Source organism: Protopterus annectens, chromosome 1.part1 (genome assembly GCF_019279795.1).
Source record: "Protopterus annectens isolate FY-2018-M chromosome 1.part1, PAN1.0, whole genome shotgun sequence".
In the NCBI taxonomy this organism is placed as follows: domain Eukaryota; kingdom Metazoa; phylum Chordata; order Ceratodontiformes; family Protopteridae; genus Protopterus; species Protopterus annectens.
In genome coordinates, this window is record NC_056726.1 from 1,605,895,132 (window position 1) to 1,605,912,698 (window position 17,567).

The window sequence follows — 17,567 nt, forward strand, 5'->3', positions numbered from 1 at the left end:
GTTAGTATGCATTTTCTGAATGATAGAAAGTCTGAAACTCAAATGTATGTCACTATTTAGTGACTTAAATCCACATTGCTTTGCATTTTAGGAGGAGCAGACAAAAACTATAGGGCAAAAAAAATGACCAGTTAAAGGTACACCAGACGCATTCTCACTCATCCAGATACTACTGCTACTACCGTAAACTGCACACCTGTAATGAACTTCCCAGGGAAACAGTCAAGTCCTCCAAAACAAAAAAAAAAAAAAAAAAACACAGGAAACAAATAACGGAACTCCCGTAACCCGGAAGTGTTGGTCCTGTTAAGTTCAACCCGGCAGGTTGTGGTTGCGTAATGTTTTAAGAAGTTTGGCTGTAGTGACAACACGTGTCTCTCTTGTATTCGTATGGAGTGTCACATTTTGGAAGGATTTTATGGTGTTTTTAGTTAGATGCACACATGTAGTTGCTGGCATACTTCATCTGCGAAGTCCCTCTCTGATTATTAGTGCCATGTGCATAGAAATGAAGTCCCGAGTGGTGCGATTACCTGGAGTTAGCAGTAGGAATGGACTAGCAGTGGAGAATCGCCACAACACTGGAGGTACTTTTCTGAAGTGAAGGTGGCAAAACTTAAGTCTTCATTTATTATTTACATTTCAAATGTGAGAACGCAAAGTGTTGTGGTTAGAAACAGCAATTTGATGCAGTCGTCTAGCAGTCTAGCATTTTATATGTTCCGTCATTCCCTATTAAATTGAAACTGTAATGTAAGAGGCAGGCTTTCCTCTTGCAGATGTTGTAAACGATACATTTAAACGAAATGTTCTCTTCACTCAACCATTTTTTAATGCGCTTGTTCTGGTATGATGAGTGGGGCAGATTGTACTTTATGGCATACTGAATAATATTTCCAACTTGTAGCTGCCCCCCCGGAGTGGGCTGTGTCTTTGACACCTTCAATAAGATAAAAGGCACATTCCTTAGAATGATCTTTTTTGCAGCAGTATATTTTTGTCTTTTCAGTTACTATCTAACGCTTATGGTCATAGTTTTAGGGAGCAATTATGTTTGATTTGGAGAGGCTTTATTTCCTCAGACAATACCAAATATTATGAAGTCAAAGATATGTTGGGTATGAACTGTGTTTTTTAAATCCCTTCATTATTTATGGTCCCCAGGACCTCTCCAGGTGATTACAGAAAACACCACAGTGATATGGTACATCAGCAAGCAATGGGGTCACTAGAATGTAACCTCTGTGCCGTATGGCTTAGGAGGTAGTTGTCCAAGCATCCTACGTTCCATCAGAACAGAACATGGTGACAGATAAGCTGTGGACAGATGCTCACAATTGGAAATTGAATGAAGGGGTCTTCCAGTAATTGATCAGTTGTGGGGAGCACCTCAAGAAGATCTGTTTGCCTACTTTCAGAACAAGCAGCTGAACAAATTCTGCTATATGACTTCTTGCAAGCAGTCCTGGAAAACAGATGTGTTTTCATTCTCATGGATGGGAATGTTCCTTTATGCATTTCCACCCTCTCCACTGATATATCCAGGGTATTTCTGAAGAGTTAGGAGGACTCTCCTAAAATAACTGTGGTGACTCATAGGCTGGTACTAGGCTATTGGCCCTAAGGCTTATACAAGCCTAGCCATAACAATTCCCTGGCTATTTCTTCCCAGAGTATTATTTCCCTGGTCCCTTGTCTAGCAGGGCGACTGACATGATCCCCGGGGTGAATTTACTATATCCCATCCAATCATCAAGGTTCCTTTTGAAAAGGGCCAAAGAGGCGCTCAGCTTGACATGTATGGGAAGTCTATTCCAGAGTATGGGGAGTCTCTGAGTCAGGAATCTATCCCTCCAGCATGTTTTATTCATTGTGATGACCAGGTTTAGATCCCTGGAGCATGTGGCTCTGAGGGATTGGGATTTCTTTAAGTGTAGCATGTCCAATAGCTCTGGGTTTGACATGGCCTTGTATGTTAAGCAGAGATCGCCTCTGAGTAGACTATATGCAACATAGTATAGCTGGAGTTTTTTTAGATGGTCAGCATAGGGCATCTGCTTTAGGCCTGTGATTCTTTTAGTGAGGTATTTCTGTGGCCTTTTCAATTGTTGCAAATGTCTTGTGAGGTACATACCAAATGGGGCACTGTATTCTATAATGAGTCTAATGAGGGATGAGTAGAGTGGGACAATGACCTCCCTTTTTCTGGATGAAAATCCCTTTGTGATGAGGTGTGCCACATAGAAGGATTTCCTAACTGTTGTGGCGATGTGGTTATCGAAGGTGAGACCACTGTCCACCTGTGTCCCTAAGTCCCTTATCACACTTCTGGTGTTTAGTGTACTGCCACTTATGTTGTAATTCATGGGTACATGTTTTTTCCCAAAAGGAATAACTATACATTTCTTGGCGTTTAGCTTGAGCTTATGGCTCTGGCACCAAGCATCTGTTTCTGTAAGGCCTTTTTGTAGAATATTCACATAATTTGGGGATTCAATAATTGCTCCCAGTTTGCAGTCATCTGCGAACTTTGTTAGCCAGAATCCCATAGTGCTGGCCTATACTTCAGAGAAGTAGATGCCAAACAAGAGCGGTCCCAGGACTGAACCCTGAGGTACTCCACTTGTCACTTGTGTGGAGCTGGATTTGGAGTTGGCTACTTTTACAGTGTGGAGCTGGATTTGGAGTCGGCTACTTTTACAGTGTGGGTTCTGTCAGTAACCAAACACAGTGCTGTGCACGTAGGTTCAGCACGGCCAGGAAGTACCAAAAAACAACAGGAGGCCAACAATAGTGTGAGTCGGAATAATAAACAGAGCGACAATAACCGCTGCTGAAAATACATGACTTTATTAATCAGACCGGTTTCGGCTAAAAATTAGCCTTCATCAGTGATAAACAATCCAAAATGGATGGTTTATCACTGATGAAGGCTAATTTTTAGCCGGAACCAGTCTGATTAATTAATAAAGTCATGTATTTTCAGTAGCGGTCTGATTAATAAAGTCATGTATTTTCAGTAGCGGTTATTGTCGCTCTGTTTATTATTCCAACTCACACTATTGCTGGCTTCCTGTTGTTTTTTTGGTTCTGTCAGTAAGCCATTTGGCAACCCATTGAGTGACGTAGGGATTAATGCCCAGCTTAGTAAGTTTATCTATGATTCCAAAGAGGGGGATGGTGTCGAAGGCCTTGGCAAGGTCCAGATAGGCTGTGTGGACCACCTTACCCTCGTCCACAGCTCTGGAGACTGATTCGAAGAAGTCAGTCTGGTTGAGGAGACAAGAGCGGCCCTTTATGAAACCAAACTGGGTGGGGTCCAGTGTTTGAAGGTTGCCAATGTCTTTTTTTATAAGTTCCATGATTAATGCGTTCCATGGCTTTGCAGATCGGGCTTGTCAGACTGATGGGACGATAGTTCCTGGGATCCAAGGTGGATCTGCCCTTGTGGGGTGGGATAACTGTAGCTGTGCGCCACTCATTGGGCACGAAGCCTGAGGTGAGGCTATGGTTAAACATGATACTTAGGTGTGGTGCCAGTTCATTTTGTAGTGCATGTAGTACACAGCCTGGAATGTCATCTGGTCTCATGGATGCTATATTCTTAGCTTTGGAGAGTGCGTTTTTTACCTGTGTGGCTGTGATTACCTGAATTTGGCAATCTTTTGGTATTGAAATGCGCCCTTTAGGGGGAGAGAGGGGGGTGAGGATGGCACTGAATCCATCTGCCAGGATATTGGCGATGTCCTTGGGGTCAGTATATTTAATGCCATTCTGTTGTAGCTCAGAGCAGGTCTGAGCATTGGCATTTAGATACTCGACATAACTATAGAATGCCTTGTGGTTGTCCTTGGAATCTTTGGCAATTTTATTTTCGTAACTAGCTTTGGAGGATTTTTGAGGGATCTCTGCTTCTTACTGAGCCTGGTAAGGGAGTATTTTGCACCCTGGGATTTTCCTCTTTTCTGCAACAGTTTCTTCCTTCTGTTGTACAGTTTGTTTATGGCAGGTGACCACCAGATTGTCTTCCTTTTTTTGGAGGAGAGCGTCTTGGTTGTATTTGGAATGGCACAATTCATGCACGAGTGGATGTGCTCGTACAGTGCCTTATTGTAGGATTCAGTAGTCGAACTTTCAGTTCTCGTCTGCATGGGTGTCATGAAGTTTGTCACTTCTGACTTGAATATCATGAAGTTGGCTTTGGAGAAGTTTGTTATGGAGGTTTCCTTACTGGGGGGTGGGATGTGGATGTCAAGGGTGATTAGCTTATGGTCAGACTTGATCAGAGAGGGGGTGACCACTGATGTGGAGCATTGATCTCCCATGTTGGTAATGACCAGGTGTAGGATATTTGAGCCCCTGGTGGGACTATGGATTAGTTGATCTATGGTGTTGGAATTTAAGAATTCCAAGAACTGTTGGGCAAAGGTGTTGGTACCCGAGTAGTTTTCCCAATTAATGGCAGGGTAGTTGAAATCACTCACTATTAAGGTGTTTGGTTGTATCTTAATATTTTCTAGTATGTTTACAAAGGTGTAGTGAGAATCTTGGGTCATGGTGGGGGATCTGTAGCAAGCTAAAATTTGGATTGCAGTCTTACCCTAGTGTTAGTTGCACCTGTAGAATTTCAGATGCATTGTGTTGGGCAACTAGCCTGGAGGTGTGAATATGGACACTCCTCTGCCTTTGGTCCTGGTTTGGTGGCCGAAAAGTGTGGTAAGAGTTGTAGCCTGGTATTGCAGAGGTGCTTTGTGGACCCTTGAGCCAGGTCTCAGTTACTGCACAGATATCAATGTTCTCCATTTTTAGGAGTGCCTCGAAAGAGTGCATTTTGAGGTTTAGACTTCGAGCATTGAGTAGCTTTACCTTCAGATTTTGCATGCTTCTATCTGTTACTGTGGTGGTTTTGTCCTTTGAGCCTTGCCTAAAAAAGGCACTATAGGGGTGGCAAGATCCTTGGCCAGTAACCTGAATCCCAGGGGTGATATGTACAGACCATTTCTGGCAAACATTGTGGTCTGTTGATCATGTTTTCCCCGGCAGATGGATACTGGATCCCCTTTGAATGACACCAGAAACTTGGCCAATTGTTTAATTCAGTCATTTTGTCCTTATACTGTGGTATCATTCTGGGCAAAAGCAGGATGCTACTCAGGGCTAGGGTCATAAACTGCCTGGGCCACATGATCTGAGAGCTCTTCCATGTCTCTCTTCATGTAGCCGAGGGAGGTACGTGTCAAGTCATTCACTCCAACATGGACAACGACAGAGTCGTATTTGTACTTGTTGTGGAGTGACTTGCATACATGTGTTATGTGGCGGATTCTGGCACTCGACAGGCAGCTGACAGTAATTTTCTCCTTGTTCATCCTGATGAGTGGGACATCAGTGTGCGTGACTATAGAGTCACCTATGACTAAAGTGTTGGGAACGTTGTCTTGCCTTAGGGGCTGTTGTTTGGCGTCACACTGGTGTTTTGAGCTATGTGTCACTTTGGTTGTGATTGGTGTTTGTGTTTCAGCTTCGGAGGTCCTTATTGCTTGGGAAGGTTAATTTTAAGGGCCTCCGCATAAGTGGGTTTAGTATTACTATGTGTGGATGTTGATGGCATGAGTTTTGAAGGGCTATGCATTGCTTGAGGTGTAGTGCAGGTGTTAACCTTCTCCTCTTGACTGTCTAGCACAATCTTGGCTAGAGAAAGCTTTGCTTCCAGTTTGGCTATGTAAGTGCATCTCTCATAGGTTGCAATGTTGGGTGGTAGGAGGAGAGGGTTGTCTTGTGTACATGAGGCAATTGCTGCATTGCCCAGTGTGCCCAGATCCACCAGGTAGACAAGAGAAATCACCGGAAATTGACCCTTGGACATGCTTGGTTCGGTGTTTCTTTTGTAAAGTACAAGAGCTGTTTTCCCTTACCTTGGCAAGGTACTTTGCATTCTAGGCTGTTTAGTGCCTACAATTAATTTCTCCTTATTAACAAGGAGAGTTGAGTGCTTGTATCAGTTTAAGGTTTCCTAGTGCTTTCCAGCAGGTTTTAGAGCAAGTGCTAGTCACATGGATTCAGTTTTAGTGCTACTACTGGGAAACCAGCTAGTTGTAAGGGAACATTTGAAGAGCATACTTTCTGGCACCGGGAATAGTTTAAAGTGCTAGACTTGTTGTTGTATCTTTCGGCTTTTCCCAGTTAGGGGTCGCCACAGCGGAACTCCGGTCCACTAATGAATGGCAGTTGATTTTTACGTGCCGAGTTGCCAGCCCTGACGCACAACCTTCAATGAAGGTACGCCCATTCACACATGTCTCCACAGAAAAGACGCTCTAGCTGAGAATTGAACGGGACAACGTCTTACTGTGAGGTGACAACGCTACCGCAGCACCAGTTTAAAGTGCTAGACTAATAAGTTAATAAAAGTGCAGGAGAGCAGAGAACTAGCAGATCTAAGGGAAAACATTTTAAGAGCACTGCTCAAAAGCTTACAAAAAGTCCTGGATACAGAAAATCTATACCTGGGCTACACTAGTTTCAGGAAAGGTATGAAACAGTTTTTTTTTTTTTTTTAGTAGAAAGTGAAGAGGCAGAAGTAATGAAATAATTCAATATGCCGAAGCTAAAGGGGTGGGCCTTTGCTAAGTTCTTACTATTAACAGTAGAATGAGCTGATGTAATGTGACTTAGGGGGAGTGGTTAGTATCGACTTTATACCAGAGGCGGGCAACTCAAAGCCACCAAGACAAAAAGACCACAACAAGAACTGGGATGGTGGGTGGGGAAAAATTTTATTTTATTTATTTTATTTTATTTAACATTTGTTGACCGGGAATGTCCGACTAGGTTCCAGAGAGCCTGTTTTCAGCGGAGGCCCGGGGAGAAACAACAGGTGCACAGATTAGAGATATTAAACAGTGCAGACAATAAATGAGAACAAACTCTTATCTTTTCTCAATATCACAGCTGGCCAGTCTCTTTGCAGCAGGCTGAGCAACAGGTATATCTGATTTAAAACACTAGCTATTTAAGACACAGGACAGGAACCAGACCAATTATCCAAACAATAACAGCTTCAGGAATTCCTTGGCCAGACACAAGCAGTTCTGTAATCTTTTTTTTCTTTTAGATCAAGCAGCATTGGCTCTCCCTTCTTACAAAATTAGTGAAGGGGAATTAACACAAGCTTTTGCACAAACTGGCCCTTCTTACACAAGACAGTGGCAGTTTGACATACCCCAGTCTCAAACCTATTCAAGTAACTGCTCAGATGATTCAATTCTAATTCATTTTAGGCACCTCTTTTCAGAGTATGTGCAGCAGGTACTAAAGGAGGCAAGAAAACCTGCTGCTATTGGGGATTATGTACCACTGGTGCTTAAATATTTCTGTGAGTTATTAGCCTGAGGTCTCTTACTTATCTATCAAGGAACATCTTGCAGCCATTTAAGCATATCTGCCCATAGATCTTCACTTTCCTGAATGTTTTTGGGAATTGTCATTGTCAGTAGTGCAACAGGTAGCACACACGCCTTTGGTGCAGGAGGCTGTGGGTTCTCTCACCACATGAGGTAGAGATTGCTGACACTTCAGTTGATCTGCCTGGTGAGGAAATAGATTGCAGTATTGTCAGTTGATCTAACTGGTGTGGAAATACATTGCTGATACTGCAGCGCAGCACTTGGGGGGGGGGGGTTGCACTTCTGAGTGTGTTTTACACTGGATGAGATGTTAAACCAAGGCCCCATCGGTGGTAGTTCTGGTGGACTTAGAAGATCCCATGGCACCTTCTTAAGAGTAGGGCAAGTTCCCTGATGCCCTGGCCAAATTTCCCAAGCAATATAAATACCAGCTCTCATCTCCTCTGAAACAAGGCCACAAGATTAGTGGGACTAACCTGGTTAACAAAAGATAAATAAGTAAGTAAAAACAGCCTTTTAAAGGAGTTTTTCACCTGCGACCTTCTCATAAACATGTTACTTCTACCTGAAATATTAATTTTGTGCTGGAAAAGTTAACAATGTTTCCATTTAAACATACACATGAAGCATGTTTAAGGTTCATTCCATGGAAAACTTTTCTTCTCATTGTTGTGACATCTGCCACAAGAGTATTTGGGTTGCAGGCTCTCTTGGTGCATGGACCCTATGTGGTTTTCCATAGGGGTAAGATGTCATTAAGTGTCTTCCATTCATCCCCAAGGTTGTTTCATAGTTCCTCTGGATCAAGCCATCAGTCTCCAGTATTCTATCCAGATCCTCAGAGCTAGTGAGTAGGAGTCCACATACTCTGTATTTACATATTCAGTTCCCCAAGGTTGTTTCATAGTTTCCTCTGGATCAAGCCATCAGTCTCCAGTATTCTATCCAGATCCTCAGAGCTAGTGAGTAGGAGTCCACATCCTCTGTATTTACATATTCAGTTAAGATACTATCTTGATGGAACCAAGTCTTTTAGAAAAAGCTGATCAGTTATTTGTTTGGGGCAAAGAATTGACAATCTGTCAAAACAGACCATTTCCAAATTGTTGTTCTTGGTTGTTGCCTTTTATTTTCCCACCCTTGTAGACCATTTAAAGACAGTATTAAGGCCCATGCTTCTAGGGCATTGTCATCTTTGATAGCATATTGGAAAGGGTTAGACTAAAGAAGCATTCTAGAGGCAGCTACTTGGTCATTTGTACCTTTAGAAGGCATTGCAAACTGAATTATTTTCCTGTATTCCGGACTGGCTTTATTTCGGCTATTCTCCAGAGGGTTTTGGATCCATATCCCTCCTCCTATGTTGGAAAGCCTTTGGTAATCGACCCATGCAGCTGTGGGAAGGATGAACATAGTACAGTTGTGTAGGTTGCACTTGACCATAACAGTAGATATTTGAATTTTTTAATTTCTCTCTGCTGCAATGAGGTGTTTGAATCTAATGAAGTCTTCTGGATGAAATTTGCTAATAAGGAAACTGAGACTGAATAAAGTGGCCAGCATTAAGTAATTGGATTGTCCCACATTTTAGCTCTATCTTTTAGATGGACTCTTTTTGGAAAAGGGTTTGTTTACAGGCATTACGCTGCACATTGATCAAGACTTTGTAGGAACAATACATACAGGGAATGAATGAGGTTTAAAAGAAGGCAGGACTTAAATGAGCAATGTAATGTTTGACTGAAAATGATTGGGAAGATTATAAGCGATGTATAATGTTTGCAACTGAGAGTGTGTCACTATGGTTTTTGATATAAAATGCTTGTAACTAGGATTGTCGGTGTGGTTTGTTTTCATTTATATAAATGTATTATTGCTTATGTTATAAGTGATGGTTTAATAAATGATGTTCTGTAGTCCTATCTCGCCTTCATTCTTACATATGGGTTCGGAGCCGATCCTCGACTCCGACTCTGCCTTTTTGCAAGCTCATAGTCTTCTAGTTGGCTCGTGGCTAGGTAGGTATCCCATGGTGCACCAGTACCATCCCCAGATCCCGTTTGCCGCATTGATGAGTTCGGATGTGCTGCTTCTTGGCCGTGGCTAAGTTTAAAACATTTTGCTAATTTTGTGCTATTTTCAGCTTTATATAGATTTATATAGCTGTTACGAGTGTTGTTTCCTATTGTTACAGTAGTTTAGTGTATTTCAGTATATCTTTCCTCTGTTTAGCTAATTATTGTTGAGAACTGGTTTGCCGTTGGCCTTGTTGTTCTCCTTGGTAACCTGTGTGCCAGTTTCTTTCCGGGCGTTTTGACCTTAGTTGTTATTTACTCTACTTAGTTCAGATATTGGTAGTGTAATAGTTAGTGTCCAAGGCGCGTGTGCACTTAATTCAACTTCTGTGTGCGGTATTCTTTAGAGCTTGGCTATTTAGTGTTCTTTGTGTGCTGTGTTGTTAGCTTAAGCTAGTTTTTTGTGGCGTAGTCCACATAGTTTTTTGACGGATTTACCTTCGCTGACAAGGTTTCCTGATTTGTCAACCCTTATCACTTCTAAGGCATAGTTATTGTTTAGAGAGACTGTGTGTGTGTGTGTGTGTGTGTGTGTGTGTGTGTGTGTGTGTGTGTGTGTGTGTGTGTGTAACTAATTTTGCTATTTCTGACCTTCTGTCCTATTTCTAGATTCGTTTTAGTTAGAGGACCTAGGTTTCTTCCCTCCCTTTCTACCCAGGGCTAGGCCCGTTTGAGTTAGAGGACCTAATCCTCGTGGTTATGTGATTGCCAGTGCGGTAAGGGCTAGGCCCATTTAAGTTGGAGGACCTAGTCCTCTCTCTGGGTGTTTGACGGTGTCCTTTTGGCTGCATCTTCATTGACATGTCTAAGGAGGTTAAAGATCATAAACCCTCTGGGTTTAAAAAGTGTGTGAAATGCTCGCAGAAGATGTCCATTACCGATGGCCACAGTAACTGTGTGTACTGCCTCGGGGCCATCCATTTACAACAAACGTGTTTGATTTGTCACTCGTTCAGTGCCAGGGTATTGCAGGAGAGAAAGAATAAACTGATACTAAAAGGCCCCCTTAAGCCCCGCTTTGAGGAAGACCTGGCCAGCTCGTCTTCCTCCTCTAAATTGCATGGTTCCAAGAAAGAAAAGACAAAACCTTCTAAGAGGCATTCCCTGGCGCCGTCTGGTGCATTGGAACCGCCTCCCAAAATTTCCAAACCAGACAAGTCGTTTTCCTCCTCGGCTCCACTGAGTTCGGAACCGACCAAGGACATAGCTACAATGGCTATGTTGTCGGCACCAGGCAGTTCGGAGCCGACCACCGATAACAGACATTGGAGCCGGTCTAGAGATCCTTTGCCGGTCTCCCTTACACCAAGGTCCCCTATATTACAGAGGTCTAGATTTCCCACTCTCTCTTCCAGATCTTCCAGGAGCCTATTGGATGAAGATGTGGAGAGAATAGTGCTGAGACTCCTGAAGTCATCTGCCTTACCAAAAATGCTGTTGGCTCCGACCCATTCTGTTCCGGAGCCACTTAAGTCCATTACCCCTTCTGTGTTTCCTCCTCCAAGCCGTGCTGGGCTTTTGGAGCCAGAGTGCTCGGTACCATTGGTTGTGGAACCCTCTGTTCCAGCTCCCGCTGAGGTTGTCTTGGAGCCAAGTTCTGCTCCGACACCTTCAGTGCCGTCCATGGTGTCTAGGAGCCGAAACTCTCCAGTTGGCCTTGACAGGGATGCTTGGAATCAAACCTCTTTGGTTCAGAGTCTTCCTCTCTATGTGTTGGCTAAGGTGAGCGTGGACCCTACATCTATGTCAGAGCCGATGGCATCCTCTGTCTCCTTGGAGCCGGGGAGGTCTTTGGAGCCAGAGAGGTCGGCCTTCGAGATGATGAGGAGTGTGCTGTCCCGATCATCAGCTCCACCCAGGGGTACCTACACTCTTCCCCCTTGGGCACCTACTTCTGTCTCGGCACCTACTCCCTCTCTGGACAGCAGATACCTGGAGCCTCCGGCTGGTGGTCCCTACTCGTCCGAGACCTCCCTGGAATCCCCTTCCGAGGAGTCCCCACGGAAGAGGACATGCGAGAGGAAGTATGTAGACTCCCAGGATGAGTCTCTTACCTCAGACACTGACCTCGAGGAGTCAGAAGGGTTCCTCAAGTCCTCTGATGATGTCACCTTTGTGGACATCTTACAGATCCTCAAGCAGAGGTGCGGCTGGCTCACTGTTAACCCCTTCTGATGAGGAGTCGGTGTACCTGAAGGCTTTCGGGTCTCAACCTTCAGCCTCTTGGGTGTCTCCACCCTTTGACAAACTTTTAGATCTCGTTAGTCGAAAGGTGTGGGGGACTCCTAATGCCATGGAGCCAGTCCCCAGGAGACCTAATAAATTTGTCAGCCCCCAAGGAGAAGGAATTTTTAACAAAGGGTGTTCCCGTAGATGCCGTGGTGGTGGCGGCCACTAAGAAGGGGAACTAGTGGAGACTTCTTCTGTCCATCCATCGAACAAGGAATTTTTAACAAAGGGTGTTCCCGTAGATGCCGTGGTGGTGGCGGCCACTAAGAAGGAACTAGTGGAGACTTCTTCTGTCCATCCATCGAACAAGGAGTCTCAAACGATGGACAGATACGGGAAGCGTATCTTTTCGTCGGCGGCATTCACTCTCGGATCGCTGAACTACCTAACACACTTTACAAGGCATCAGAGAGATCTCCTGAAGGAGCTAGGAGAGACTCTACAAGGTACATCTACTGAAGAAGTCCTTGATAAGGTGTCTTCTCAGTCGTCCACCTTGAATTCCATTGTTAACTCGTCCATGAGACTGATCTCTTATGCAGCTGATGGAGTGAGCAGAGCAGCGGGTTCAGGTGTTTCCCTAAGGAGGCACAACTGGATGTGCTTGTGTAATTTTGCGGAGCCGTTCAAGTCTACTTTAACCAATGCCCCCTTTGACGGTTCTTCATTGTTTGGACCTAAGGTAAAAGACACACTCACTCGGTGCGAGCAAGAAGGGAAACACTCTCTGCCATGGGAGTACATTTTACAGTCCCCTCTAGACCATATCCCAAGGGTCAGAGAGGTGGTAAAATGTGGTTCAAGAAGTCCCAGAGGTTTTTCCAGGATGCAAGGGTGACTCCTCCTTCAGAGGCAGAGGAGGAGGAGCGAATGGTAGAAGTCACCCTAGAGGTGGGGGCAGACTGCAAAACAAGGGAGGCCGGGATTCATCAGCGCTCCTGATGTGGGGCCCGACTGTGCTTCTCTGGAGCCGGTCGGGGGTCACATTTCTTTGTATTCGGAAGCCTGGCTAAGTATCAAGCAACTGTAGAAGTGAACAAGTTGCTCGCAAACAGTCATCCAATCCGTCCCCACAGACCAAGTAGGATTCGGGATTTACTCCAGATTCTTTTTAGTGCCAAAACGTACAGGGAACTGGAGACCCATCTTAGACCTCAGCAAACTAAATGAATCTGTAAAGAAGGACAAGTTCCGGATGGTGACACTGCAGTTTGTACTCCTTCTATTAGTGAAAGACACTTGGATGTGCTCAATGGACCTCCAGGAGGCGTACTACCATATAAAAATAGAGTGTCGAGGAGCCATCTACGCTTCCAGCTGGGACCCAGTCACTACCAGTTTTGTGCTCTGCCCTTTGGTCTCCCCACAGCCCCCCAGGGTGTTCAAGTGTATGGCAGTAGTGACAGCTCACCTGAGACGTCTAGGATTCCAGGTGTTTCCTTATGTGGACAACTGGCTCCTGACCGCCCCCACCAGGCATCTACTTCTTCAAACCAGAGACACCACTATCCAACTTTGTGCCCAGTTGGGGATTACTATAAATTGGGTAAAATCTGCCTTATCGCCCTCTCAATTTATGACTTTTATAGGCGTAGAAATAGACAAAGTAGCCATGTTGGCTCATCTTCCAGTAGAAAGGGCACAGAATCTTGTACAACAAATTCACCGTCGTCTTCCTCTCCGAAAGGCCAAGGCAAAGACTGTTCTGAAACTTCTAGGGACCATGACCTCCACCATATTACTAGTGCCTTTAGCCAGACTACACATGCCGATTCTTCAATGGCTTCTATCGTCCCAGTGGTCCTTCCAACAACTGCCACTATACCACCACATCCTGTTAAGAGTCTTGCAAGAAGGACCTCCATTGGTGGATCCAACCCAGTCCGTTAACAACAGCTACCCCATTCCTCCCTCGCCAACCCGTTGCCACTGTGACCACGGATGCCTCACAGATACGGTGGGGGGGGGCATTATCTAGGCAGGACTGTCCAAGGCACTTGCAAGATCACTAGGCCCACCTGCATGTCATTGTTCTAGAGATGAGGGCAGTGCTCCTGGTGTTAAGCACTCCACGACATTCTCCCTCTTGGGACGATTGCAATACAATCGGACAACATGGCTGTTGTATGGTATCTCAACATACAAGGCAGAACCAGATCATACCCGCTCTGTCGAGAGGCCATTCGGATTTGGAAATGGGCGATATTTTCCTAGTGCTTTCTTGTGGCGTCACATCCCGAGGACAATTAACATGATAGCTGACAAACTCAGCCAGGCAAACTTGATGCCTCAGAAGTGGTCTTTGAAGTAGGAAATAGCGTTACAGATTTTCCGCAGATGGGGACAGCCTTGCTGCAATCTTTTTGCCAGCCCGATCAACTCCAAATGCAGCAGCTATTTCTCCCTCATCCCCCCTCTGGGGGAGTCGTTGAGAGACTCACTTGTTCACGATTGGCCCCTAGGTCTCCTTTATGCTTTCCTACCCTTTCCTCTAATATCTAAGGTTATTCAGAAAGCGAAACTGCTGGGAAGCAAATCGATCCTCATTACTCCTAACTGGCCTCGTCAGGTTTGGTTCCTCTTCCTCGGGCCTCACCTACTAGATGACCAATGGACTCTGGACCCAGTGCCAGATTTATTGAAGCACATAGGCTGTCTTCATCCCAGCCTCCACACCCTCAGTTTGACAGCTTGGCTGCTCCAGTTCCATCCATAGTCAGGCTTCATGATTTCTCATCCTCTGTGACTCATATTCTTACATCTTCTCATAAACCCTCTACTAGAAAGTTATACACCAGCAAATGGAGAAGGTTTTCTATCTGGGCTGAGGAAAGGAATGTTGACCCTTATACTGTATCTATTCCGGTGGTACTGGAATTCTTGTCTGAACCTTTTCACCAGGGCTCTGCTGCTGCCAAAATTAGGGTTCAGTTGGCAGCAATTTCAAATTTCCATTTGGGTCAACAGGAGTCCAATCTGATGTCACATAGGTTGTGTAAGATCTTCCTTAAAGGGACCACTTTGTTGAGACCTCCCTTGCACGAACCGTTTGCTTCATGGGATTTGAACTTCGTTCTATCCAAATTAACGTCTCCACCCTTTGAGTCAGTTCATTCGTCTCCTTTGAAATTTCTGTCTTGGAAGACTTTGTTTCTGGTGGCAATCACATCTGCTAGACTAGTTTCAAGCACTGTCTGTAAAACCCCCTTATTTGATTTTTCACAAAGGCAGAGTATCTCTGTGTATTAATCCATCCTTTGTCCCCAAGGTGTGCTGCCATAACAACTTGAATCAAGCTATAGAGCTTCCCGTGTTTTTCCCTAATCATTCCCATGCAGCAGAATACAGATTCCATCAGTTGGACGTTCACAGACAGTTATGGTTTTATTTACACCAGACCAAGGAATTCAGGAAGTCAGACCAATTATTTGTTTCCTTCTCAGACTCCAGATTAGGTCTCCCAGTTTCCAAAGTGACCCTCTCTAATTGGATCTCCAGTTGTACAAACTACATTTATTCTTCTGATGGTAAGCCTTTACCTTTCAAAATTAAGGCTCATTCTACGAGATCTCAGTCTACTTCTGCAGCCTCTCAAGCCAAGGTCCCAATTAATATCTGTGCAACAGCAACATGGGCTACCCCTCGCACATTTTATTCCTCATTACAAATTGGATTTGACCTCTAGAGGTAGAGCCTCCTTTGGTTCCACAGCACTCATGAGTATTTTTCCATGAGCCACCCTAGAATAAGGTGCTAGGGATGCTGTCCCATATGTAAGAATGAAGGCGAGATAGGACTACAGAACATAAAGAAGTTATGTACTCACCATAACGTTGCATGTTTGTAGTCCATCTCTCCCTTCATTGTTACAAACCCACCCTCCTAGCCCCTTCCTGGAAGGATCTGGAGACAGAAAAATTTTTTTTTAATAAGTGGAAACTTTTTATTATTGTTATTTCTGGATAGCTTTTGTTCTTTCTCTCTATAGTTAGCAGCAAACAAGATCTGGGGATTGTACTGGTACACCATGGGATACCTACCTAGCCACGAGCCAACTAGAAGACTTTCAGCTTGCAAAAAGGCCGAGTCGGAGCCGAGGATCAGCTCTGAACCCATATGTATGAATGAAGGGCGAGATGGACTACAAACATGGACGTTATGGTGAGTACATAACTTTTTTCTTGTTTCAAAAAGGGGGCAGGAATTTAATAATTTATGTAATGTTGTTTAGGTTATATGATGTATAGCAATATATGTGAAGTATAATGTTTAATGTAAGTCTGTTAATACAGTTTGATTACTTTTGTATAAACGTAAATTTGTCTGTCAAGTGATAATGCTGTAAAGGTGTTTAAAAAAAAAGACTTTGACAGGATCTACCAGCATAATTGGCTTTTCCTTCCTTAGTTTCACTACTGCAGTAGTTGCACCCACCATCCATCCTCCTATTCTTGTATGAAGTTTATTGTTGGGATGTAACTTTGTTGGCTATTTCTTGTTTTTTTTTTTATAGTCGAGGATGAGTATGCTACTACTTTTGAACCAGAAAGTCCTGAAAATTTTCCACTATAACTGCTGATTCTCCCTCCACAGGGCTGTCTAATCAGCAGTCAGAGTGGTAATGTAGGAGAGCGCCAGAGCTTTTGAAAGCTGTCTACGTTTTGGGCAAGATGCAGCCAGTGTAGCCTAAAGGCTAGTGCAGTAGTGAGTAATTTGACCATCTACTGTTATAGGTAAGCACAGCTTGCACAACGTAAATTCACACTAATCAGTTTTTAACGGTCTTTCCTTGCACTTGGTTAACGTTTTGTCACATCTGTTGCCTTTTTATGATTTGACCGCTTTTGTAGTAATACTTTTATGCGCTTTTGCAAGTTATTACTGCACAAGGTGTGTAATTTCTTTAGGCAGCTTTTTACTGGATTTAATTGTTACGCAGTTTCAACCATCAGCTTATTTGAATTAGCTAAAGCCCATTGCCCACACTTTTATGTCTGAGAACAGCAGTCCAAAAAGTAGTGGTCCTAACAAAGAGCCCTGTGGAACACCACTGGCAACCCCATTGGAATGGCAGATAACATCCCCACCTTGATTCCTGTTGCTTAACCATTGTTTTATCCACTAAACTAAAAGATTAAAATGGTGACATGTCAGATCGTCTTGCGTCTGATTTTTATTTCTCCCCAAAGAGTTTAAATGGCTACTGTTGACTTGAAGGATGCTTTCTGGTATACTTCCCATGCCCTGTCTTAATAAAGATTTCTCATATTTCCAAGTAAGGAATCATTTTCATTGCAGTCCTCCCTTTCAGCCATACAGTGGCTTGCTTGATATGTTCTTAGTGCTTAACCCTGGCTGTATCTGCACTCAGATTTGAAAGTGATCGGGATCCACATCCATCCCATCTGGAAGATCGCACAATTAAAGTTTTATGGGTCACCAGTTTGACAAATATGTCAGACTGTGTTTAAGTAGTACATTTGATGTCCTTCATGATCAAGGGAACATGCATCCCTGCTTGTGTGTAGCTTTGTTTTTTTTTATTTTATACATTTGATAACTTGATAAGCCAACTGGAGAGCGGGTGTCCCTTTTCAAGGGTGACCCAGTACACGTTCTGGTTAAGTCGGTCAGTTGATCAGAATATGACAGTAGGCAAATGGAGGTGAAAAGAATCCAACCCTATGCTTTTTGCTTGCAGTAACAGTTTGTAAGCTTAATCCTATGTATTCCTTGCCAAACCTTTACATCAGTCTGAAAGACAGTTCAGTGGCATTCTTGGCAATCACAGTATTCAAGCTCTGTCTTCTAATAGGGCCTTTGAGGTAGCTGTTGACAATGCATCAGTGCAGGTGTT

General features: G+C 44.0%; 1 protein-coding gene across 1 annotated transcript in view; it reads left to right on the plus strand.

Moving 5' to 3' along the window:
- Positions 1–297: 297 nt before the first annotated feature.
- YRDC (yrdC N6-threonylcarbamoyltransferase domain containing) overlaps positions 298–17,567 on the plus strand; it is a 462,643-nt gene continuing 445,373 nt past the window's right edge. Inside the window, exon 1 of the mRNA XM_044083593.1 lies at positions 298–587. Coding sequence (XP_043939528.1) covers positions 419–587 — 169 coding nt within the window. The 5' untranslated portion in view covers positions 298–418. The remainder of the gene's footprint in view (positions 588–17,567) is intronic.